The sequence below is a fragment of the Falco cherrug genome, chromosome 9 (genome assembly GCF_023634085.1).
Source record: "Falco cherrug isolate bFalChe1 chromosome 9, bFalChe1.pri, whole genome shotgun sequence".
Taxonomy (NCBI): domain Eukaryota; kingdom Metazoa; phylum Chordata; class Aves; order Falconiformes; family Falconidae; genus Falco; species Falco cherrug.
Genome location: NC_073705.1, coordinates 22,998,077 through 23,023,940, shown reverse-complemented (window position 1 = coordinate 23,023,940; position 25,864 = coordinate 22,998,077). Strand labels below are relative to the sequence as shown.

General features: G+C 42.5%; 1 protein-coding gene across 18 annotated transcripts in view; it reads left to right on the top strand.

Annotated features, from left to right (window-relative positions):
- TCF7L2 (transcription factor 7 like 2) overlaps positions 1-25,864 on the top strand; it is a 181,655-nt gene that overhangs the window by 150,714 nt on the left and 5,077 nt on the right. The window contains exons 5-14 of one of the 18 annotated variants that reach the window (XM_055719593.1): positions 2,266-2,398; positions 4,551-4,653; positions 7,408-7,494; positions 13,867-14,007; positions 14,852-15,011; positions 15,764-15,871; positions 20,569-20,617; positions 21,163-21,213; positions 22,382-22,454; positions 23,020-23,093. In XM_055719593.1, the coding sequence (XP_055575568.1) occupies positions 2,266-2,398; positions 4,551-4,653; positions 7,408-7,494; positions 13,867-14,007; positions 14,852-15,011; positions 15,764-15,871; positions 20,569-20,617; positions 21,163-21,213; positions 22,382-22,454; positions 23,020-23,062 (948 nt within the window). In that variant the 3' untranslated portion in view covers positions 23,063-23,093. Of the gene's footprint in view, positions 1-2,265; positions 2,399-4,550; positions 4,654-7,407; positions 7,495-13,866; positions 14,008-14,851; positions 15,012-15,763; positions 15,872-20,568; positions 20,622-21,162; positions 21,214-22,381; positions 22,455-23,019; positions 23,094-25,864 lie in introns of those variants that run through there. The other 17 variants (XM_055719594.1, XM_055719586.1, XM_055719583.1 and 14 more) reach the window with 17 other exon arrangements.

The window sequence follows — 25,864 nt, the reverse complement described above, 5'->3', positions numbered from 1 at the left end:
CACTGTGCGTCAGGAGCTGGGTGAGGGTTTTTTGCAATGATGTGAAGATAGAGTTGGGAAAGCACAGAGGCTACAGCAGCTACCAGCCGTACTGTGGGTCGCCTAACAGCAAGAGTTCCCACAATTCTTGGCTAGCAAAAATCCCCCTTATTGGGAATGATTTTTTTTTGTGAACCAGATCAACTGGTCATTTGGCATCTAATGCCATGTATTGTTGAGTAGATGCCTTCTAGTTTGCATGGTGTATAGTATGATTTGTTATGTGAAGCCCTTGCCAAACCTTTCAGTTACTTTCGGACTGCTTAGCTTGGTTCCCATGGAAGAGAACCAATTTTGGGTTAGAGCTTCTCCTTTGGCTTTTTGAATTAGGGGGCTAAATCCCCATAGCTTTTCTGATGTGAAACCATTGTGGATCTGTGCAGCCCAAAATTGTCCTTGGTTGCACAGCTGGCAGAAGATCTGACCTACAACCCAACCAACACAACGTGCTGTAATTCATAGTGTTGGCTGTTGCAGCCATGCTCTGTCCTGCATGGTAGCTACTTGACGTGGGTCTCCTGTGCCATGTGCGTGGTGTTAGAGGGGAATCGTTCCATGTAAGGACTGCAAAAAGAGAGAGGCATGGTAAAAGTTGGGGGAAGCACAAGCGCTGCTCTTTGGCTTGCTTCTCTTGGGTGCACACTTTTTTCTGCAGGTTATCAGAAGGGTGAGTCAAATAGCTATGTACGGCAGGGGCTGGGGCTGGAGGAGCCTCCCGGGGCGGGGGAGGCTGCAAGAGCCGAAGGTGAAGCTTAGCTTGACTGAAGCCTGATGGAAAGACTTCTTGTTTATTTGGGGAAGACTGACGTTGCTTTTCCTCCTAGCTCTCAGTCTGTCTTCCATCTTCATTCCCCCCAGTCTAGAAACTCATTCCTGAAGAAGAACGGAATTATTTTTCAAATGCTTTTAAGGGAAGCTCAGAGCATTCAAACCAAGATCAGATAATAACTTGTCCAAAGCGGCGTGGCGAGGGCGTGTGTATTTGGGGGTGCTGGGGAGCAGGCAGTGGGGTCGGAGCCGTCCTCAGGCTGGCGGGCAAGTAGGAGAGCGCTGGCAGACCCTGAACAGCAGCGGCGCTATCGGGGGCCACCGTGGTATCACTACATTATTTTAATGTGATTCCTTTTACTTGATGTTAATGCAAGTTGTTCCTTACTTAAAGTAATAAAAGGAAATGAAGACACATTCTAAAATGAAACCTGACTCTAATCCATTCATCATCTAATACCAGCCTCTTTATCTTTGCTGGTACCTAATCTGGTTAAATGTCCCTGTTGTAGGATTTTAGTGAAAATCCTCTGTGGGGAATAGGGTTTTTTGCAATTGGATTACTCGCAGTAAATGGTCCAGCAGTTCGCTTGTTTCAGCTTAATTTTTTCTTTGTGATCTTGTAAGGGTAAGTTACAGTTCAGCCTGCCTTTTCCTTTCATTCATTCACTCCTTTTTTTTTTTTTTTATTGTTGTTAAGAAAAAATTTTTTTCTTCCCCCCAGAGCTAGGAGTGTGACAGGGAAAACCTTATGATATCTGCGTGATTATTCCCCCCACGAGTGTTTATTTCAATGGCTCTATCTGTGTTTTTGCCATTATTTATATAGCTGAATATTTTAGTACCTAATTCATCAGTATCCAGTTTCCATTTATTAGCGCACTCTGATGAATTGATAATTAATCAGCTCTTCTAAAATACACATATGTATAAAATATGCAGGTGATCACTTGTCAGCTTAATGCTTGCTGATGAAGGGAATACTCTAGCACTACAAAGGCTTTTTATCTGGAGTGTTTGCAGTGAGCAGTAAAATGCAGAACTGAAAGTGAGGACAGGAAGGGGAAAGGAAAAGACCTACAGGTCAGTGAGCATTTGGGTCTCCTGCTAATTAAATGGGGGACTCTGTCAGCCCCTCACTGAGGAGTCTGCCTGCATCTTGGAGGTGAAGCACAAGATTATAAAATAAAAAGGAAAAATTTTAAAGAATTGCTATTGCTCCATACAGGGGCACGGCAGGTCAAAAAGATTAAAGTAACTCAAGAGCAGGGAAAGTGTGTGAGGAGGTTTTAAGCAAGAGGGTGGGAGAACTGCAAGGGTGACACTGAGAAGGGATCTGCAAAAGTCTGAGAATCATGTTGAAATCCTGGGTACTCAGATTTCTGTATGTCATGCGTTGTGCTGCAGTGGGGGGTACCTGGCACTCCTCTAATGCCATCAACCTTTTTCTCTTGGCAGTCTAACAAAGTGCCAGTTGTGCAGCACCCACACCATGTACACCCTCTTACGCCGCTTATCACGTACAGCAATGAGCACTTCACACCGGGAAACCCTCCTCCACACTTACCAGCCGACGTAGATCCCAAAACAGGTAAGTGGGAAATAGTTTGGGGTGCTTTTAGAGCGGGTGCGTGGATCTTTCCATTTTGTGTCTTAGGGGGAAGGAGTGTTGGAGGAAGGATTTCCCATGCTGGAGCACCAAAGGGGGCATGTAAAATGTCAAACACATACAAGAACCCAGACAAAATAGTTTCCTTTTAAGCCAATTAAGCTTCAGAAGGAAACCTACTGGGTGAATTTTCATAAAGCTTCTGCAGGGTGACACCAGAGTTGCATGTGTGGGGTCTTTTGAAGGTATGTTTCTTTGCAAGCATGATACCCCACCTAGTAGTTCGATCTACCAAGTGCTTGGTTTGCATGCATGACCCAGAGAATTAAACATGTACATTCTGTGATCTGCACTTAGAAAATTGCAGCTGGAATTTTAAAGGTGGTGGGTCATGACCGATTTCAAAATGAATCTCTTTTAATTCCCCAAATCCCATTGTTTCTGTGTCAGGAGTTCAGCCATTTTTCTCCTATAATGTTGAATTTTCATCCACTCTAACTACTTAGCCCCAGCTCTACACTTGCAACTCTTTTCCCCAATGTAAGTCTACCCAGCTCTCAGTTCAGCCTGAAGGGCAGTCTCCTTGAATATAGAGCACCGTGTAAAACCCTGACTAGATTTATTGGTGTTACAGAGTAGAATTTACATGTTATTCTAACTTTTTAAGAGTCCCTGTTTAACCTGAGGGCCCAGAGAAGTCAAACAGTGTCAATCTTCTTTCTTCAAGCTGCATTGAATTCCTAGTGACAGTGGTTTTGTTTTGGTTAATCCAAATCCCAGCTAGTTAATTGGAAAGTACATCAGAAACTGAATTCACGTCAAAGGAATCTCTCTGCGTCGGCCCTAACGTATGCAGATAATTTATCTAAACTCCAGCCCTTGAATAAGGCTGTGCATTAGCTACTTTGCACTCCCTATGCTTCAGCTGGGGCCCCCTTTTAATTGTGCTTAACGCTAACTTCACATGGCTTAAAAGGAATCCCTCTCGCCATCCCTGGGTATTGCAAGTGAATGGCATAGTCAACCTCTCATTTAAATAATGGCAGTACAGGGAATAGCTTTTAAATGGTTATCGTAAAACATATGATTAACGTCTGTAGACTGTTTACTTTTCTTCTGTGAACATTCTTTCAAGTGTGCAAATAGCTCGCTGGATGGTTAAAGCCCAGTTAATCTGTTTGGGTTTTGTAATGGAGAAAAAGCAATGTCTGCATGAAAATGTCACACAAGGAGATTTAATTTAGAGATTAAAAGCTTCCTGAGTGAGTTAAAAAAATAGTTTTTAGCCATGAATACAGTACCCCTTCCATTTAATGCTCTCCGTTTTAATTTTGCTTCTGCTGTGTAATTGTGTTCTGGCTTGTTAATTGAAAGACCCAGTCTTGTAACCCTTACTCCTCTGAGTAATTTCGACTTGCTCTTAAGGTGAGGAGCATTAAGATTTAAGGCTTGTGTCTGGAGCCGATTTCTGCTGTCTGAGTAGGAACTGCACTGGTTTCAGAGAGGACGGGTGGGCTTTCTGTCCTTGCCTGCAGCCCTTCAGCATGTACCCCTGGTTTTGCTAAGCGTTTCCAGGGGCTTTCACCTCCACTCTTCGGTTTCAGGAAAGGTTTCCTAGGTTTGCTCAAAAGCAAACATTTGGCAATTACAATGACTTTGTAACTCATCTTGGAGGTTACCTTGGAATAGTGCCATGCTACTGAGTACCCAGTCAACGTATGGGTAGGGCCTGTGCTTTTTTGATGACTTTTGAGACTAAAATAACTGTGAAGTTGATACAGCGACCATCTTTCTGTTAAGCATTCAAGGCAGCACCTAACACAGCGTCACATCGAAACTTCAGCTGAGACTCCTAAATTCTCATCCTAAATAACAAAATAATTATCTCTGAATGGAGAGGGGAGGGAGGGAGCAAATAACGTGACTTTTTCTCTTTGAATCTCATTTAATAAGATGCCAAGAGGCTCACTTTATAAAGTAAGACTGTGAAACAGCCTTTGGAAACCCAAAGTGAAACCATGAGTATTGTGATAGAAATTAATAGACAGCGATTTAGAAACATACGTAGTTTTTCTTCTAATTTATTTATTTCCATGTCTCAATGCTAATGGTGCTTTATATTCCTCTTCCATAGGAATTCCAAGGCCTCCACATCCTCCAGATATATCTCCTTATTATCCGTTATCACCAGGCACTGTAGGACAAATCCCCCATCCGCTAGGATGGTTAGTACCACAGTAAGGAGTTCCATTTTTTTCATTTCCTTTTTCTTTTTTGATGTGTAAAATTTATGTTAAAAAATCGTGTGTGTGTGTGTGTGTGTGCGTTGAGATAAGTCTGTTTGCCAGCTGCCACTTCATTGAGTGCTTATGAATTTACCCACCTCATAAAGATTAATTAAAACTTATGCCAGGTCATGTGGTTTTAAACAAACAGGAGCAGTTGGACACAGCTTTGCATGTTGTCTCAACCAGCTGATGGCTCATGAAGCACGAATTTTTAAACCTTTCTGCAGAAAAGCCCTTTTCTGGTTGATAACCTTACACGGCACCACATGGGTTTTTCTCAGATTTGGTTTTCTTGGGGCTCAGGGTGGTTCTCATGGACTCTTTTTTTACCAAGGCCACCCTCACTATAAATGTGCAGCTTTAAATTTCATTTGCCTTCCCCGTTCAAACCGCTTTCATTTTTCTTGTGAAACAGTAGAGCTTTACATCGGCCAGTGAGTAGCATTCCTGGTCGAGATGTGGCTGGGCAGTTGGCATCTGAGGAATGGAATTTTCTTGCAAACAAGAAAGGGAATTAGTTTACTTTAAAACCGGCTAAGAAAAAAGCTGTGTAAAGTTAGTTTGGGGGTTTGTTTTCTTTTCAGCTCCTCTTATCCCACTTGCAGAGCCTTATTGGGTATGAGGTTCCCTCCAGTAATTGAGTCCTTATTTTCTTTTTTCTCTTACGTTGCTGTCTCTGCAGTGGGTTTATAATGCACTTAAGCATCGCCTAGCCCTTTTGTACAGTATATTTGATTTAAACACTTACAAAATACATTTGTATTACTGGATACAATGGTTCTCTGCATTATAAGTCAAGACTATTACCCTGTTTTTCTCACATAACAGGCCTCATCAATTTTGGAGAGGTCATATTTCTTTAGAAATCAATTGCCCAAAGCTAGAAATAGTTTGTTCCTGCTCAAGGTTGTTTGGCCAGCTGTGCTGAAATATCTCTTCACAAATTTGCCCTCCATAAGGGAGTAGAGTTCACACTCCGTAGGAGAGCAAAGCAGAGCAGGGGGTCCCCACACACCCCTGGTCTTGGGCAGGGGACGGGCTTTGGTGCCAAAGGCTGGAGGGCCTTTCTCAAGCACAGAAGTGTGGATGCAGGAGAATGGAGCTTGGACCTTGGCCACAGCAGCCTGCTTCTGGCCACTTTGCAAGCTGCTCTTCATCACAGGGTGGTCATGCAACTTGTCTGGGTAGAGGCTCTCCCACCCTGAGGGTGAAGCATGCCCATCAGCTCTCTGCAGAAGGCTGTTTGTCCAGAAGAGCACAGCATGAGCACAAGGAAAACCCAGAGCACTGCTTCCTGAAATCTTAACTTCCTCCTCATTTGCGGTGATTTACTTTATCCATAGGACACGCTGAACACTGGTGGAATGCATGTCAGCTCCTCTTCTTGCTTGCTTGCAGGACCTAGCTGCAGTACAGCTGTCTCGTGCTCCTCTGTTGCAACTGGTCAGCTCAAGCTTGCACAGTAACAGCCTCAGGATTTAAAACATACTCAGCTAGTGCCAGAAGTCAGTAACGTTAAAGACGTGAAAGTGCAGGGAAGAAATTCCTCACTGTCGTTGGCTTGTGCCTCATTACTCAGCTGTGTCTCAGAGCCTTACATCCTTATGTGTGCAGACACAGGTTTGTCGTCCTTGAACCTCATGTCATGGCTGCCAAACCATGCGAATGTTGCCAAGTGTGGCCAGTTTCATCAGGCAGGTGCTAATGGCCACCTCAGTCACAAGAGGACTCTCATCACCGCTGCTTTGTAACAAGTCAAGACCCACGGCGTAGTTGCCTACTCATGGCTCGTACAGCTCCTCCGAGTGGTTTTTGTTGAAGGGCGATACCATCACATTTGCTTTTGCTCTAGGACAGCAGCATGACCAACTTTACTGAAGTAACCCAAGCTTTTTATTTCCCCTCTCGTTTCCATTTGTGCTTCACCATCAACTTCCCAACTCCATCTATCCTCAACTGGCCTGCATGTCTCTAACATAGTACCCCCCCAGAAAGCATCCTGCCCAGTCAGATGATATATTTGAAGGACAGATGAAAAGAACTAGCCAGCACAGACAAACCTCAATCAGAAAAAGTTGTGTGTCTTTCATGAGGATGCTGTTTTGCATGTTGCTGTATTTTTTAATTATTGTAATGAGGTGTGATTGTCTATTGGTTACCCACAATACTTCTTGGGGACTCTCCCCCGGTAACTCTTGTCAACACTTGTTAATCTGACAAAAGGCTACAAATTAAGCTCTGTTAATTTAATGTTTTCTCACCGAGATCTAAATACCGAAAGAGGCCCAAAGCGCAACTGAAGTCCTTTGATTCACTGTACTTTATTTTGGTATAAATTTACATTCATTATTGTTTTCCTTTGGATGTGTAGCCCTCAATTAGTGTGATGGCTCCATTAAAGCAAGCGAGACTTCGCCTTTAATTATTACAACAAAACACCTAGTTTCAGCTTGGGGAGAGGGTCTCTATTGACATAAGCAGAGGTTATAAAATTTAATTAGCCATTCCTATCAGATTTATGGCATTCAAATTGTTCTGTGTTTCTTTCCTTTGATCCTTGCTGTACAATCCCCAAGATTTTTGTTCTGATCAAATGAGAATAAAGCTTACTGTGCAGAGAGAAGTTTTTTGTTGTTTTTCTTTTTTAAAAAAAAAACACCTTTTTTCTTTCTCTCATTCTCTCTTTCCCTTCTTTTTTGCTAGGCAAGGTCAGCCAGTGTACCCAATCACGACGGGGGGTTTCCGCCACCCTTACCCAACAGCTCTGACTGTCAATGCTTCCATGTCAAGGTGAGTTCAAATGCTGAGGTCCTGAATTGAGAGCAAATGTAACTCCTCCTGCCACCCTCTCTAGAGGAGGGCATTTCATCTGGGAAACATAGTTCTGAAAGGACTTCACTTAAACAGTCATCGCCAGTTTTTCAGTGGACAGAGGAGAGAACAAGGAGTACCTTCCTGTTGGAGTAGGAGAGGGTGTCCTAGCGCTGTCATTGGGTTTTAAGAATGTGGTTTTGAGGGAGATGTGAGGAGCAGTCATCTTGGAACGCTAACTAAATGAAAAAGCTGGGAGAATGTCATGTTGAAAAAGCAAGCAGGAGAAGTCGTGATACCTTTTACTTTCTCGGTGGCTATCACCCAGAGCTGCACTCTGTGTGTGAGAGGGGAGTCTCGGGAGGGAGCGGGGCTGCTCTTCAGGCAGAGTTGGAAGAAAGGTTATTGCACAGTCTTTTCCCCTACTAAAGCTCCAAACACTGATAGTCAACATAAAAGGGCCTGCCTGACCCTCTAAAGCTTTAGAAGTATGTATTTCTCCCCCTCCCTACCTCCAATTAATTCCATCTAATTTTCCAGGGGCTGCTAGTTTTATTTACAAACTGGTTGGCAGCACTATGTTTAAGTAATCACTAATTGCTCCTAATGATAGTTTTATTTTCTGTTCATCTGATTTTCAGTCTGGTTAATTATATCGGTGGAAGTTTAGACTTTCCTGATGGGCTGAAACAGCAAATCCATTTTGATGATGGCACATAATTAAATTAACATGCATTACATAGCAAGGTTCCACGTCTCTTCCCTGCTCTGTCCCTTCCTCTCCATCTCTGCAGTTACATATGTGAAGGTTGGTGTATAGAGGCTTTAAGGAGAAAAAGATTGGGGGAGGGTTGGGGGGAAACACACCTCACTGAGAAATGGAAACCTGTAACTGGAGCTCATGAGTGAATGGGTAGGGAAACAGTGCATTGCATGCTTCAGATAAGTAGAGTAAAAGCGAAAACCTAAAATTTGCCTGTGTTGCTCCAGCAAATAGAGACGCAACTGGAAAATAACTTAAAAAAATAAATTAATAGACTCAGCATGGGGGAGAAAAAATCCTGGGTTGGGGAGAGACCTGCAAATTTAAACAATGGTTCCATCCCTCCATTTAATCTTTTTTAATACCTATAGAAGACTTGCAGGCATGGTGTGAGGCAAAGTAGAGCTTGATTTAGTTTAATTATTATTAGAGAGGCTAGTCATTTGAGGGAGGGGGGAGATGTGGGAGGGGGGAGGCTATATTCCCAAGATAGGCTTTATGAAAGGTATCTAGTTAAAAAGAGTACACAGCAAATTAAATACATTATTGTGGTAATGGGACGACAGAAGTAGAGGTCTATTATACTTATGGCAGTTATAGGAAATGTAGGCTCCTTGCCCTGTTCTAGCACATCCTTTGATATTCATTCCATTCAGCAGCAGGGCCAGGACTTCTCAGAATTAAGTGATGGGTCATTATACTTTAAACACCATGGAGAAGCCTAGATTGGCAATTAAACAGCACTTGCTGACACTCGCTTGTGCCACCCTGTGACCCCCTTTAGATTGAGTTGTTGGAGCTCGGGGCCCTCAGCCTGCTAAATTGGTAGCAGGCACTTCTCCTGACGAGGGCTGGCTCTGAAATCTGCCGGCTTCAAAGGGAGCAAGATCATGTATAAACCATAATGTGGGTGCACCGTGGCTCAAAAAATAAGGCAGGAATAGATGAAATGTTACAAGTGCAAGGGGAAAATGAGAGAATAATGACAAATCTAATGCAACTCAAAGCAGAATTGTTGCACAGAAAAATGCATCCTACTGCTTGTGCATAAAATCAAGGCAGGCAGATGACATCCAGTTAACAGAAACATGTCAACAGTGAAGTAAAGTGAGAGTGAGTAAGAGAGAAGCCCCTGAGACAGCCAGGAACAAAAAATTAGTTGTCCTTAACAAGTTAAGACTCATCATTATATTCTGGCTTGGAGCCATAAAAGGAGACAGTGGTGTATAATGAGCTGCTTAGAATTTTTAGGGTGTTTATTGCAATTCATGGAATACTTGTCTAGAGAAAAAAATACGGGGGAATATCTTAGGCGAAGGTGAGGGGTGTGCACAGCTTTTGTTTTTGTCTCTGACATAAGCCCGTATGTGCACACATGCTCAGGCGCACACGCAGAGTGATGAATAGGTTTAAGATGTTTATCCTTTGTTTCAGCCCAGAAACTTCTCTCCTGGTTTCCCATACATGGGAACACCCTCTGGGCAGACCATGCTCTGATATGTGGTCTGATGCATGTTTTCTCATGCCCGTCGTATCAGCTGGAGTGTCTGATCTCCGCCGTGGGACAGCCCTTGCCCTGAGTAGCCGGCATAGCTGGCAGATGGGGCTGGCGTGCCCAGGGATGCCCACGAACGCCCACGCTTGCCTGCAAACATGCTGCTCATGGCTGGCCTCCAGCCCACAGCCCCGCAGGGCCCTGGTACAAGCCTTGGGGTCGCTGTGTTGGCTCTGCCCAAATGATGAAGCCACGACAGGCCTCAGCCTCATCCCTCCATCCACCTTTTTCCAGAGCCTTCCTTTAAAAATAGTTCCCATCTTTGCCTGCATGATGATACAGACCTTTGGAGCATATAACGCTTCCCAACCCTGAATGTTCCTTAAGCTTAGTAATTACGGTTCATTAGTCGGAGTGTGCTTATGAATAGTTTATAAAAGGTTAGTGGGTGACTAATAGTGATTTTCATAAATGGTTTAGACTATTAAGGTAGTGTCTTCAGGTTGTTTTAACCATTTGCAACTCTTCTCTGCTCGTAGCATCACCCCACTCACTTTGTATGCGTGCAGCGTGCTTACAACATCTCTTGATCCTTCATTACCCCTCTATAATATGCCCTTAATGTACATTGAGACAGGGTTAACTGACTGATGGGCAGACAGTGGACCCACTATGAAAAGACAACTGCTGTGAGAGGAAATCAGGAAATAATTTAGCAGAATTACACCAGACAAACATTGCAGAGCACTTAAGCGGTGGCAGTGGAAAATACCTTCTGTAATTGAAATTTCAGGGGAAATTCACTTTTGCTGGATGTAATTACTAAAGTTGGAGTGTAGCCAGGAACTTAAAAATTAACACTCTTCCCCCACTCGTATTGCCGTGTAAGTGGACGTCTGCATGGAAATAAGTAGTTTCTCAGACTTTGGGCTGAACCCTCACCCAGCCCATTGAAGTCCATGGGGTTGTGAGAGCAACTTTGGGTTCTGGAGCATGTTTTTATAGCCTCAAACACAGGAAGGGGTGTGTAAGTCCAACAGGCAGCCTTGTGTTTTGGAGGGAGACAGAGTCAGTGTGAAATAATGAATGGTCATTGGTAATAAACACACAACTGCCTTGGGGAAACTGCCATCCCGAAAATAACTACTGAGCTGAAGCTACCTGTTGATGAAGGCTGCCGTATCTCTGAAGTTTAGAGCTCAGTGAGTAAAATCTTAGCCCAGCTGAAGTCAGTGGAGGCTTCCTCATCCTCCAGGCTTTCACACAATTTGCATACGTAGGCTTCTCCTCCTCCTCTGCCCTTCCTCCCCATCTGGCCACTCTCCGATGTGCAGGTACTTACTCTCTTTCTCCTGAACGGTAACTGGGAAAAAAAAATTCCCATAACTGGGGAGGGGGGAGTTACATCTTTTGCAGATTTTCTCCATCTTCCTCAATTTTTTATTAGCTGGACATACTTAAATCTTCATCAAAAGCAAACAAATAAAATAACCCCCTATCTTTTGCTGAATTTGTTTCCTTTGAGCACTCTGACCATACAACAATCCACCATGCAGGCAGAGTTTGCTTTGCAGTGTGCTTTTCATTTTTGACCAGATCCTCATTTGAGAAACAAGTCTACGACCTAGTTGTGCGGCCACATCACGGGATTCTCTTCAGAAGCTTAACAAGCACCATCTTTTGTCCCCATTAACTCTAGCTGTAATCAGTCTTTTTTGATATTTGGGAGCCCTTTTCCAGTGATGTGTCTAATCTTCCTCAGGTCTGCTCTCATAGCCTTCTGTCCTTGTGCTACCACTGCACTCAGCTCTTCTTCCTTGCTGGTGGTATGGCCACTGCCCTTCCCACTGTGTCCTCGTGTCAGACAAGCTCGGCTCTCCCCGCCTGCTCTCTGAAGGCAGGCTGTTCGTCTCCATCCTCACCCTCCATTGTCACTGGCTCTCGTTCCAGTTTGAACCTTAGCTAGCCCAAGCAGCACAGTCCTCTCTTGAATGCTGTATTCAGTAGGAGTGTGTCAACTTTTTAACACTATGCTTATACCACTTTCAGCAAGGTCAGGATTTTGCCATGGGTTTTATTTTTGCCCGTGTTTGTAAGTTTGTTTTTTTTAAAAAAAAGCTCTTACTGTCAGTTTTTGTTTGCAAAACTGGCTGAAGGCCCCAGGCACTGTGTGAACAAACTTTTAAGTATGTCCAATCAAAATACATACACATGAAAATAAAGGGAGGGGGAATAGAAAAAAAATGATACAGAGGGCCTGTTTATGTCTTGGCTGATGGTGAGGCAATTCTGTGGCAGAAGTGGGACCAGGACATCAGTGTCCTTGCAGCCTCACCTCTTCTATTCTGACCTACCATGCACCAAAGCATTTCCCCAAAACGTGCACTTCTCTCCCAGCTACTTTTGTCAGAGAGTGGGGAAGGCATTTTGACAATCCACTTGAAGATTTGTGTCCGTGAGTCTTTAGCAGAAGTAGGAATGGCCATTTTGCTGCCCATTCTCCTCTTCCCTTGCCATCACACCCTCCTCCTTTTCTTCTCTCCATGCCTTTGTTTGTGAGGAGCTGCAATTCTCTACAGTTCGAACAATTTCACATTCTCCCTGTCGGTCCCTGCTCTTCCCACCACTGCCTTCAAAGACAAAATACTTCTGTCTAATGATCCTGAGTACTACCAGCTGATAGACAAAGATCCTCAGAGCTTGTAGTGGACAGTACCTCTTGTTCATGAAAGTACTACTGTGTCATCTTGTGAATGCAGGGAATGTCTAAGCACTTGCAAGGCAGGGGGGTGGGGGGTGGGTGTTTAAGCTCAGTAATGGAATCTATAAAAGGGGGAAGAAAAAAAAAAGAAATCCCATTATATTTCTGATACTTGTACAGAGTCTAGTTATCCATGGTATATCACCCCATTTAAAATCCTGTTTGATAGAAAAAAATCATTGTATATTGATGATACAAGAAATAATTCTTTATACCTTTGTGTGATCTGTATTCTTGGGGTATTTTATTTGGACCAAGATGGTTCAAAATATAGGATGGGAGTAGGGATTTGCAATGACAAAAAAACCCTTGTTGTTTGCCAGATCACTTTAGCTTTGGAATTTTTGGGGAAGTTATTTCTAAGCTAAAATTTTAGGGTAGATCCCATTCCCTGGAAACCTGTTGACTTCAGTGGAGGTTTCAGTCATAGTATGCTTTACTTATTCACTGCAAAACCTTTGTGAGACTGTTGAGAAATAATGATATGAAGTCAGTCCTGCTTTTGAGAAGTTTGTTCATTTTGGTTAAAAAGTAGAAAGTCTGAATGATTGTGCCCTGTTCATGCTGTGGCCCCAACCGAACAATTAGATTCGTGCAGAAGGATCGCACATCCCTCTGAACCCAGTTGCAGGACTGGGGCCTGTCCATGTATATGACCATACACCATAAAGCTGACATTTTTTCTCTTTAGGAAGACTAGACTGTTATTTTGCATGAATTTAAGATTTCCTAGGTTATCTTAATGGGTCAAAATTTACTTAATTCTGCTATCTCCCACTTCTGTTAAAGCAGAGTGGCTCAGGGATTTATTAGACACAAATATTTTCTTTTGCTCTATCAACAAAATGTAGCTAATGAGGCACCTATAAGAATTATAAAAAATGCATCTAGATTGTGTGGGCATTAATATTTTATTTTGCTGTCAATATGCAATAAAAAATGTCATCTCAAATTCACATGAATCAGAAACTATAAAAATTGATTCCTTGGTTGCCACAGGGAATTTCTTAGCAAAGAAGTGGACTGGTGGATTGTGTTCAAGGTTGCTGAAATTCTACTTTCATCCAAGTTCATCCAGTTGAATTTGCCTTTTGTTAAAGATGTTAAAAATCATGATGTCTCATGTCAGTAATGATAATGAAGGGGAAGATTGGCTTTAATGACATTAGAAGAGTCATTATGTTTAATTTATTGCTAATTAATGCTGCCAGCTTTCATATGCTTTGTCTAGCTGTCATGTGCTTGTTATATGCCTTTTTTTTTTTTTTTTTTTTTTAATGTGTGTACACATCCCTCCCCATTCATTCATTTTTATTCTGACGATTTACACAGCTTTCTCTCCTCTAGGTTTCCTCCACACATGGTCCCGCCACACCATAGTTTACATACAACTGGAATCCCTCATCCGGCCATAGTCACACCAACAGTCAAACAGGAATCTTCCCAGAGCGATGTCGGCTCACTCCACAGCTCGTAAGTTGTTGCTTCCCATGTCTTCTTTCAAGAACACCCAAAGCATCACCTTTGTATGTGGGGCTTTTAAAAAGGCTTGGATTTGTGGGAATGTTTTTGCTGTAAAATATTTTTTAGATTGCTTTTTCTTTTCTGTTCTAATTGATCTGAACATGCTTTAACTACCAAAGTGAGTCAAAATAATGGTAACAATCTTTCAGATTCATTCTGTGGCATAGACAAGTAGTTGTAGTTACTAATTTCACCCGTTTTTGCAAGGATGTAGAATTTTGTTGATCAGGATTCAAGCTATCTTGACCAGTCTCCCTGTTAGTGCCTGGTTTGAAGCTGTGAGATACCAGACGCACAACAGGAGACAATAAATTAGAACGTAAATGGCTTGTTCAAAGCTGCAGGGAGAGCTAATATCAAGTTTAGGTTTGAACTGAGGAGGGCCCTGGTCTGCCTCTGCCTCTAGAGCTTCTGGTACTTCTTGCCTTTCATTTCATGGGTGAAGCAGAAGGACAGCATTTGCGTTCTCATTGACAGTGGGGTGTCGTTATTTACCATCATGTTCACAAGCCCTCCTCATGAACCCATCTTCCTGCGTGCCCATGTCCTTCCAAGGTTCTTGTAGGGGCTGAGAGGGTAGTCGGTGATATTGCGTAAACATGAGATGGATTTCCTTATAATGCTCTTAAACTGTTCTTATACAGCAGCCAGGGTAAAGGCTGTAGAGAACCTTCTGGTCCTCTTCCTAAGAGATTTCTGAGGATTAATGCTAGAGAGATTGAGGGGATTAATTTAATAAATTCACAAGGGTTCTCACTGTGAGGTTTCTGTCTGTTGTATCTTTACCCTTCAGAAAACATCAGGACTCCAAAAAAGAAGAAGAGAAAAAGAAGCCACACATAAAGAAACCTCTTAATGCATTTATGTTGTATATGAAGGAAATGAGAGCAAAAGTTGTAGCAGAATGCACATTGAAAGAGAGTGCAGCCATCAACCAAATCCTCGGTCGAAGGGTAGGTAACATGGGAGAAGCACAAGCAGGGACTGATACTCGGTAGGATTCACACCCTCTGAATCACTATGTTTTTCTGATATTTCGATAATGGATAGGGAAGTTACTAAACCAAAGGCCTTGGTTTGGTTTTTGGTTTTCACAGACAGTTTTTGCCAGTGGGGTCATTCATGGGGGAGAGGTGCAGTTAATTAATAGCAGTGTTATTTCAATGTTCTTTCCATGACCTATAGATGGAAAAAATTTCAGGTTTTTCCTTTGTTCTAAAACAAAGGGCAAAAGTAGATGGGGAAGGAAGAAGCCTTTGGGAACAGTACCAGTATCAGCACCTGTGAGAGCTGGAAGAGGAGAAGGGGTGCCATTGGGGAAGGGAGAGGGAGAACCTGAGATCTGACTCAGGACAGGTGGTTCAGCTTCTGGACCCTTTCCCCCGCTCCTTGTTTTTGTTTAGTTTTCTTAATTCTCCTCTCTCATCACGAGACAAAGGGGCTGAGAGAACGTAAATAATTAGTTGTGACTCAGTTGAGTTGGCTGGACTTATAATCTGGAGTTATAAATAAAATATGAATGTCTGCCTGCCAGATCATCTTGTTTAATCTCTTTTTTAATGAAAAAAAACTCTAGCTGTATATATATATATATAAAAATATATGTATATAAAAAATATACTCTTCTGTTAATGTGCTTTAAAAAAAGAAAAAAAACCACAACTTGTGCTTTTTATTTTGTCTTTTTCTCTTTTCTTCACCTCAGTGGCACGCGTTATCCAGAGAAGAACAAGCGAAATACTATGAACTAGCAAGAAAGGAGCGACAGCTTCATATGCAGCTGTACCCGGGCTGGTCCGCACGGGATAACTATGTAGGTTCCTATGTAGGTGGAAATTTTTTTAGTAGTAGAGCTTGTAGAAATGTGTATATGACCTGCTGAACTACGACCACACATTGCACACAAGCACTACTTGGAAAGCGTGCCTCAGGATCCCAATCTGGTAACAACGGACGCTTCCCTCCGCGATACTAAATCTATTGGGGATAATTCCCAGCCCTCCACTTGGAAGGGGCTTCCTGGCCGGGACTAACAAAAGGGTAGAATTGGGGCATGACAGTAGAGCTCTGTGAAGAACCTCTTGCCTTCACTTTTACCAGCATCTGGAAATGCTGTTTGGCTTGCTGGTTATCTGAAATTTCATTTTTTTAAAACAACATTAAAAATTCCCCTAGTATGGCTCCTCTCCTTTCCACCAAAAAGATTAATAATCAGTGTCTTGTGCTTATCTGTGTGAGAGTATAGTGGAAAGTGGAAGAATGACTTATCCTAGCTTCAGAGAAGGACTGGCAAAACCAAAAGTGTGACTTGTTTGAAAGTCTTACTCTCAAGTGGGGTTAAATTAATTATTCCACGCTCTACTTTTGTATATTTTGATTATGTTTTGCTTTTTCATGGCCATGTTATCTTCTCCCCTTCCCCTCATTTTTTAAGAAGTGTTTTGGAGTTTGTGATCAATTCACGGAGTGTTTTTAGGATTGATTCCCTCTCTGACTTTCAGAAAGCCTGTTTTGTAGCTAAAAGTGGTAGAATTTTCTGTCTGTTAAAAACATGAGGCCAGCATTGTAACCACTTACTAGTAGTATGTAACTCCTTCTTCTCTGAAGGGTAAGTGGTGCAGCTGGGTAGTAAGTGTTGGCAACCCTAAACCCATAATATCTTGACAGTTTTGTGGATTGGTGGGAGCTCTAAACCCTCTTTAACAGGATTATCACAGCATCTCAATTATTGTTTCCAAAATGTAAATAAAAATCACCTAAAGCTTTCAAGGTCCCTAACTCTGCAATAAACCCTGCTCCCTGCCTTCCAGGCACATTCCCCTGCAGTTTGGGGACCAGCAGCTGTAAGATTGATGTCAGTTACGTATAGTGTTACACATTTTGTTTTTGTTGAAGTCTGTCTCTTCCATAATCATCATCATCACTGCCTACTCTACCATAAATATCCTATTTTGCCGTAAATCACGTAAATGGTGTCTTTAGTATATGGCAACATTTACCTCTATGAGAATCTGCACTTTTACGTGTATGGGTGGGAAGAAGCCAGTTAGGAGTCTGCAGCAAAGCCTGGGGCAGCAGCAGCTCTCTCTACACCCTTCCATCCTTCTGGTGCTGGAGAATATACATACTCACTTACTTAGCAATGTGTACTTAAGGACATTTTTTTCAAATCTTTCTGTTTTTTCTTGATCATTTTGTCTTTCGATTGGCCTCTGCCTCGCTCCCCCCTTTGTTCGCTGTTGCAGGTGTAGCTGTGTGTGCTCCTCAGAGGAGACCTCGTTAAGCCTGATGAGGCACTGCTCCGGCTTAATCACATTTTCCTTTCCTTTTCAGCAGAGTCTGGCCTGAGGCTGTCAGACCATAGGCTTGAGGTAGTTCCTCGGCACTGTGCAGTATTTTCGTCTTGGGTGTTCAAAAGGGAGTACAGGCTCGACTGAGGTTTCAGGAATGCTCTTTCTGCACAGTGACTGTGCCACCGACAGATGGGCATGTACAAAGCCGTCAGTGTTTAGGACCTTTTACTTTTGTCCTCACCATGTGAGCACTGAGAAACCCTTTCTTCTCAAGCTAAAAAGGACAGGATGAGAAAGCCAGCGCTTTCCCAGCGGCTTGATGCTGTACCCCCAAGTGACCTTCAGGGGGAACCTTCCTGCCTGAGGAGAGTGCGGTACCTTTGCATCACACGATTGCATCATCCACAGATTTTATTTATTTCTCTTCTCCTGGTCCATTCAAAGTGCTCTGAGTTCGCCTCCTCCCTGCGTGTTTTGTAGGGTCTTGAGCCCTTCATGCATCTCGCAGGGGAGCACCTTCGGGCTGCTTTCAGCCTGCTCTTATTTAAGAGAAGAGGATTCAGGGAATCCCATGTGGAGTGGTTGGTGTCACAAGGCATGTTTGCGTTTTCTGAGATGTAATAGAAGATGTTAAGCAGCACTGAGTGCTGGATTCATAAGTGTGTAAGGGTCTAGTCACCTTGCCTGCCACTTGCCTAGAAAATTAGCACCAAAGAACTCTGCAGTCCTGTCAAAACCCATGTTGGTTTGGCTTTATAGGGGGAGCTGCCAAAATGGTTAACAAGTATTTACATCCACTTTTTCTTGCACCTTAAGGATTTGTATAGTACAATGCTAGAAAAGGTTACAGACCATCTGCTCAAGTCTTGGGAGAACAATCTGAGGCAATGGCGAAATGGTGTCTTCTGCAGAACGCTTGAAAAACTTCTGCCATAATTCTTTACTTAAGTCCATGTATTAATTTAGCTATGTAATCATATATCTTCTTATAGCACAGAAACTGAGCAAGCAAGACGTGTGATTCTCCTCCCTGTTTCCTTTGAAAAGAGTGTAGAAGTTAGTGGGACATCTGTCAGGTCTTAGTTAGAAACAGTTTTCAAAGCTTGTGTTGGAAAGCGACTAGAAATTCCAGGTCCCTGGCTGATGGTCCTGTATATCGGCCATTTTTAACAGATTGCTCCCTAAAGAGGTTGTACTTTAATACCTGGCTTGAAGAGTTTGTAAAGGACAGGCGACTCCTGATCTCTGTTCTGGCTGGCCCTTGTGTGAAGAAGTTATGAGGTCTCAAACTGAAATAGCCCTCAAATTCCCAAACGTACTGCAAAAATTAAGCAAATGTGCCGCAGATGCAGTCTATTAATTATGCAAGTGGCTTCCTTGAGATTAAATAAGTAACAGGCTTATGGTCTGGAGGCAACTGTCTGGTTTTGGTTATGTTGTTGTAAAGTGAAAAAAAATTGTTGTCAGTGAAAAAAAAAATCACTGACTTTTACAGAATTACTGTCAATGTAGATCAATATAGATGGGGCAGTCTGAGCATCTTGTGTCTATGTGATATGATACATGGACTTGAAGATACCATGCTTTTCCGTATTTTATTCTCATGGAGCTTTAGGAGCAATACTTGTCTATCTTGTCTGCCTGTCATGTTAGACTGATGGCTGCTGTAGCAATTGACTCAGAGTGACAACTTTCAATATCCCCAAAAATTACCTCAGAGGTGTCAGAGATCATTTCTCAGGAGCATCCAGGCTACAGGATTACATGCATGTTGTTTAAAAATCCTTTCAAATGGACAGTCCATCACCAGAAGGCTCTCGTGAACAAGACTGCTTGTTGCAGCCTGGACAGCAGGGTGGCAGTTTACAACCCTGAGCAAGCCAGGGGGAACGAGTGCAGAAGCTCCGTGCCAGAAAGCCAGCTTTTGGGGAGGAAGAGTGTGACAACAACAAATCAAAATCCAGCATTCACATTGGGGGAATTTCTTACTGGTACGTTCCCTGGAATGTATATACTGAGCATCCCAGATGTTACAGTGGATGTGCCAAGCTGAAGCCCATCTTAACCATTTAGCTGGGAGCCAGACCAACCTGCTGAGAAAGATGTCTAACCCTGTGGGAGAACCTCTTGGCTTCCCCACAGATATGTCCAACCCTTCAAAAGTGCTGTGAGATTCCTTTTCCAAAACATGTTTGTTCCCTCCTGACCACAAGGGACTGCTGGTCTGGTGTCTTTTCACCGACTTCTCATACCACCGCATCTTCAAAAGCCGGGATCTCACTGGCCTTTTTGTCCTGCTCTGCAAACCCTGTAGCTCAGTGCTAGAAGAGTTTTCTTAGGAAATAGCTTTTCTCTTTTGAGCTATGTTTGTTACTTTATAACTCTTCTCTTGGAAAAGGATGGTTGGGTGTCCGCAGGAGTCAGGCTCCCGGGTGTCCTCTCCCCCACTGCTGGAGGGAGGCGGAGGAAAGGCCTTTCTCCCTCCAGTCAGAAACCGTAACAAACTCTGTCACCTTGTGGGACAGTATTTGGGAAAAGGATGCGGTTTAGCAGAATGTAACTGTTCATTTTCCTTGTGATGGAGCAAAATGTGGGAAGGGTCTTAGTTCTACGTGGGTTTTTTTCCTTGTCCTGGCTTTGCTTCCTAGGTTGTCAGTGCACTTGCAAACCGGTAGGTTAGGATTTACTCATTACTACGGCTTCCTTGTCTGCTTCAACAGTTGGGTTTGGGTGCTGAGGAACTCCAGGGGCTTGATCTGACCTCACTCACGCACTCTTTCCCCTTCAGTCTCCCTCTTCTTCCCCTCCCTGCCCTGCCACATGACCACAAATGGTTTATGAAACTTCCAGGTGCCGAAGCGTACAGGTGTCAAATGTTGTTGTCTTCATGATGATCTTATCTCAAAAGAAACATCTTGCAAGTTGTTCTGCCCCCTCCTCCCCAGCTGCTTAAGGCTTTGGTGGGTGTTAGTTTTGGGGGGGGTGCAGCGAGGCTGTTTGAGAAGTCACAGAGCAGGCAGGCAGAGCCATCCCCACAGTGCAGCATCCCCTCGGGGTCCCCCAAACCTCCCTGCACTGAGGGTGAGCCGGCGCCACGCTTCGGTGTCCTCCCCAGGGAGCTTCCCACCCTGTCCACAGCCCCATCGCTTGGTGCCATCTTGCAAGGACACATGTTTGGGGTTTTTTTATCCTTCTCATTTGTGTATGTTTCCTGCAGGGAAAGAAGAAGAAGAGGAAAAGGGATAAGCAGCCAGGAGAGACCAATGGTAAGTAAAAATAAATCTAAATCTCTTGCTTAGTGGAAGTGTGGCAATCCTGGTGTGACACTCCTAGGTACGGGGGAGGTGGGTATGAGTCTCCTGGCCTCATGGGGAGCCGGTCCCTATACTAGACAGCCTTTTTTTTTTTAATGCACTCTAATTATGCGTTACTGCCCTTCTAAAACTAGTAACTAAGCCATTGCATGTAAGAGCCTCTTGTGACGTTAGCTGAATTTGCACATAGTGATTGCAAAGCCTTTAACTGCAGAGCCATAGTTATAATGCCTATGCCATCGTTCATAAAGTTGTCCGCTTATTTTGCGCATATGTGTGTGCGTGTATGTATGTATGTGTTTGGTATTAATTTGGGCTGTACCTGTATGTTCTGATGCATGCCTTACAGTGGTAAATCGCACCCATTTTAAATTAAGGAGGTTTGCCATTCTATATAGGAAATTAGAAATACTGCATAGGCAATCTCATAGTCAATTTTGAAGAAGCCCTGACTTAGTCTTTTTGAAGCCTTTGTATAATTTGTTCTTTTTTTTCAGAACACAGCGAATGTTTCCTAAATCCTTGCCTTTCACTTCCTCCGATTACAGGTGCTAACGTCATTTTGAGTCATTTAAAATAGTTTATAAACTGCTTTTTAATTTTTTTTCCTGCCATTATAGATTTTAACATTAAACACTTATGACATTAAGAAAAAAATACCATCCACACGTTTTGATACTATTGATTATCTATATATCTTTATATCTATTATATGTTTGATAGTATTTTTTAATTTTGTTTTTTGGTTTGTAACAATTGCTATTAAAACAGTAATACAGTAAAAATAACGCAAGAGTTGTACTAACTGTGCAAATTGAATATGCAGTATTTCTTTAAAGAGACTGATAAAGAATGGAAGCAAGTCAGTAATGAACCTCCTTAATCTAATGGCATTTTTCATGGCTCCCACTAAGTCTTCTCACATTAGCATGCATATGCATTTTTTTATTATTATTTTAGTTTTGATTTTTTTTTATTTTTTTTTATTTTTCCTTTCTGCTCAAGCCTATTCATTGCAATTCACTAGCTGTACTAACTCAGCACCTTGCCATGCCTTACGTTTTATTTTCTGGCTGATACTAACATACTCATTCTGCAATCTGCTTATTCTTATCCATTCTTTTAAATACAAATTAATAAAAACAAATAAATTGAATGTTATTCCAAAAGCTGCATTATCCCAGGAGATATAATTTCCTTTTTTTTTTTTTTTCTTTTTTTTCCTCTTATTTTATATCTGAGTTGAAGAAAAAAGCATGTTCAGGATCTAACTTCCATACTCAGCTTCTTTTCTTCCTTTCCCCCACCCCCCTTCAAAAAAAGAGAATAAAAAAACCCAGCCCAACCCAAATAAATCTTGCCTGAAACATCCTGCTAGACCAGTCACAATGACTTTCCTCTACCTGCTCTTTTAAAAGGGAAAGAAACAGTCCTTTATAAAGGGATACTGCAGCTTTAATTGCAACAGCTAATCTCAAGAGTTGAATAAAAATGTGATTATCACTTTTTTTAACTTTTAAATCAAAAGTCAATATTTTGCAATTAATAACGAGGACATTGATTTTTATTCCCTTTTTTATTTTTATTTTTTTCCTTATTTTTATCTTTCTCTTTTTTCTCCCCTTTTCTCTCTTCCTCTCTCTCTCTCCCCCCCTCTCCCCTTTTCTTTTTTTTTCCTCTCTCCCTTTTCTGCTCGCTTTTCTTGAACTCATTCAGACCTGAGCGCTCCTAAGAAATGCCGAGCGCGCTTTGGCCTTGATCAACAGAATAACTGGTGCGGCCCCTGCAGGTGTGTATAGTTTTCCCAGACTCGCTATGGCTGATTTGCAGCTGGTTTATTTGGTACTTTCCCCTTTTTTTCCTGCCTTGTTGCTTTGTAGCTCTGTGTTGTGATCTAGAAGACACAAGGGAGTGGGACACTGCCATGAGTTATCGTCTCTCTGAAAGGGTTTTGCTTTTTTTGTTGTTGTTGTTGGTTGTTTTTTTGCCTTCCTCTTTGCTGCTGCTAGCCAAAAACCCACTGTAAAACAGCATCAGCCTTAAGCCCATCTGATCTGTGGCTCAGCCTGCCCTCAAAGCCTCCACCCAAGGAAATTCACTCCCAAAGCCCTTCATAACACGGCACGGAGTGCGGTACCGACACCGGACAGATGCATGGCCGTGTCAGAGATTTTTTTTGGTTTTCTTTTGGCTCATTCTGAAAGTCCTGTTTTCCTGCCCTTCGTGTGAGGGGAGATTACCAAATAAAACTGAGGTGATTGAAAGTTAAACGTAGCTGTAGCTAAGATGACACAGACCAAATGAGCTCTATCCACCATTGTGTTGTATTTTTTGTGTTTACCTTATGCTAACAGATGCAAATACTCCAAAGAAGTGTCGGGCATTGTTCGGGCTTGACCGACAGAGTTTATGGTGCAAACCATGCAGGTATAATACTACCCATTAGGCCTTCGGGGAAATAAAAGCAATCTGTCCTCTTAGTGCATTTGTGTGATTTTATTTTTTTAATCTTTTTTCCCCACTCCCCACCTTTCTCTCTCCCACAGCATCAATTGCTAATAATCTTTAATCTTTGGAATTTCTTGCTAATTTAATGCCATTTTCTCTCTTTCTTTACCAATAACCTCTCCCTGGTGGTAGAACTGGGAACAAGAAAAACTTGAAGTCCTTAAAGCTGGCAGTTTTTTGGCTTTTTTTATTATTATTTTTTCCAGATTGTCAGCAAAATAAATGTTTAGCAAGACATCTATATTTTGTCTTTCATTTGGGTCTATGTCCGCTGCCTCCAAAGACTTTGTAAAAAGGTTCTGGGATCTGTAGCACTACTGTTTTTTCTCATGATCAGAGATGTAAAAGCCAGTGTTTACAGCTTATATGGTACTCATATTTTTTGGTGTTATCTGCAAAATTAAATAGCTACCTGTAGGCGTCTACGCCGCCCTAAGGTTTATGTAAGATACCAGGTTTTTAAATTATCTGATGTCTTTTTTTTTTTCTAATTCTGCAAATAAGTTTTTTCCTAAATTTTATCCCAACAAATGAGCTGTAAACGCCTGAGCTCTAGGCAAAACTAACTGCAACGTTAGTAGGACAGTTTCCAGCATTAAGAGGAGATGAAAGACATCAGAGAGCCCAAATTTCGACAGCCCATGTTCTACTGGAGTTTTAATTCCATGTATAACTCAGTACATACTTCTTTCTTGGTGGAGGGATACCGAGTAGTTCTTTTCTCATTCCTTTTTCCTTATATGATCGCATTTCGTTAAATTTGTTGTTTCTTTGTTCTGATACAAGCAGTCTTTGAATTTGGAATATTATGATGGTAGGTATTTCAACCCAAACCACACTCTGTGTGTAGTGATTCCTCTCCCACATTTTCCCTTCTTACTCATGCCAGTCCCATGTGCTCCATCTCATTTAGAATGTAGATCAGATGTCCATCGTATTTTGTGTATGCACGCAGTCTTGTTTGTGCTTAGTGTCGAGGAAAACGTGGATCGAAGGTGGTGGTGTATGTCAAAATACCAGATAAGGCACCAGAAATGTCTTCAACAGATTGCACATCATTCCACGCGAGGCATGCTAGTGCTGGGTGTTGGGGTCTTAAGATGTCAGTACCAGTGCGTATGTTAAACAAGCTCTGATAAAGGCAGTTTCTTAACGCTTAAAGGAAGAAGGGTTCAGTCCAGAAGAACTGGATAGCCACTTCACTGTGTCAGGAGGCTTGAGTCTCGTGGTAGCCAAAGACTTGAATGCTGTGTTTAGTTGGGTTGTGGTTAGTTCGCTATACACTATCAGCAGATATTTGTGTAGTCTGGAAAGAGAGCGTTGGAAGCACATCAGGCTCTGTCCGCCAAGTACCAGAACGAGGGGCACATCATATTTGCGTTGCTTTATGTTTCCCTAGCTGCCTACATAAAACAGCATACTTCTAAAACTACATTTTAGCAGCAAGGTCATTTCTTTCGGTCTATACAGCGCTTAGGTTACGTGTGAAGCACAAACCCTCTCTTACACCAAATTTTGGTCAGAAATCTTTGCAGCCCATCAGAGACTACTTCAGTGGTGTAGCTGATAGCTTTAGACTTACTGATACAGTCTGCTGCTTTTTTGTTGTTGTCGTTTTGTTTTTCTAAATGCATGGAGGCATTTTATCACTAGGTATTAGAGCATTTCTCTCCTGGTTCTGGTCCTAACCGTTATAACATTGCATTTGCTAGAATGGTAGCATTCAGTAGCACATCTTACATAGGTGCTAAAGATGTGCACTTTGCTGCTACAATAGAAACTGAGACATCTTTGCTCACAGCAACTGAATAAACCCTTGTCATCCTCTGTGGCTTTCATTCATGGCAATTGCAGCATTGGTTTCCCGATGCTGTCCTGGGGCTAGTTTCAAGGGCAGCACAAGCAGGGTCAGTTCTGTTGGTGTTTACTGGACTGATGTATTAATTGACACTTCCAGAGCAATGCACAAGTGAACAATTTTCACTAAAGCTTCCAGGCAGAGGGATATGTAGTATTTTTATTCCCTCTTTTAGGAGAGCAAAACTGGGACACAAGTAGTTCCTTGGATGTTTACTTAACTTCCCTTCACCAGTTGCCTGGTGTCGTTCACATCTCGTGAAATGTGGCTGGCAGGGTTTGGGGTTTTACCATGCCTTCTGTCCCACCTAACCCCGACACATACGTGACCACGGATAACACGTGGTGGGAATGGCACAGGCTGGAAAAATGTCCCCGCCCTGAGTCGCCACAACTGAAGTAAATGGCTTTTTAGACTAGAAGTGGCCACACTGTTAAAGAGCTTAGTACACAACAGAAGCAGAGGAAGCAATCTGCTCCCTTAATCCCAATCAAAGGGAAATTATTACTCCAGGTAGCAGACCAATGGGTTAGCTTTAAAAAGGTTGTTAACTCTGTGGAGCCAGAAAGTCAGGTAGACCTGGTTTAAGTCTGCTTTGCCATGGAAACTTTCTTTCAGACCACAGAACTTAAATAGTATTAAAAAAAAAAATAATTTTGAATTTTTGGCATATGTCATGGTTTAACCCCAGCCGGCAACTAAGCACTGCACAGCCGCTCACTCATTCCCCTGAGCCCCAGTGGGATGGGGGAGAAAACTGGAAGCCTAAAACTGAGAAAACTAGTGAGCTGAGATAAAGATGGTTTAGTGGGACAGAAAAAGAAGGAAATAAC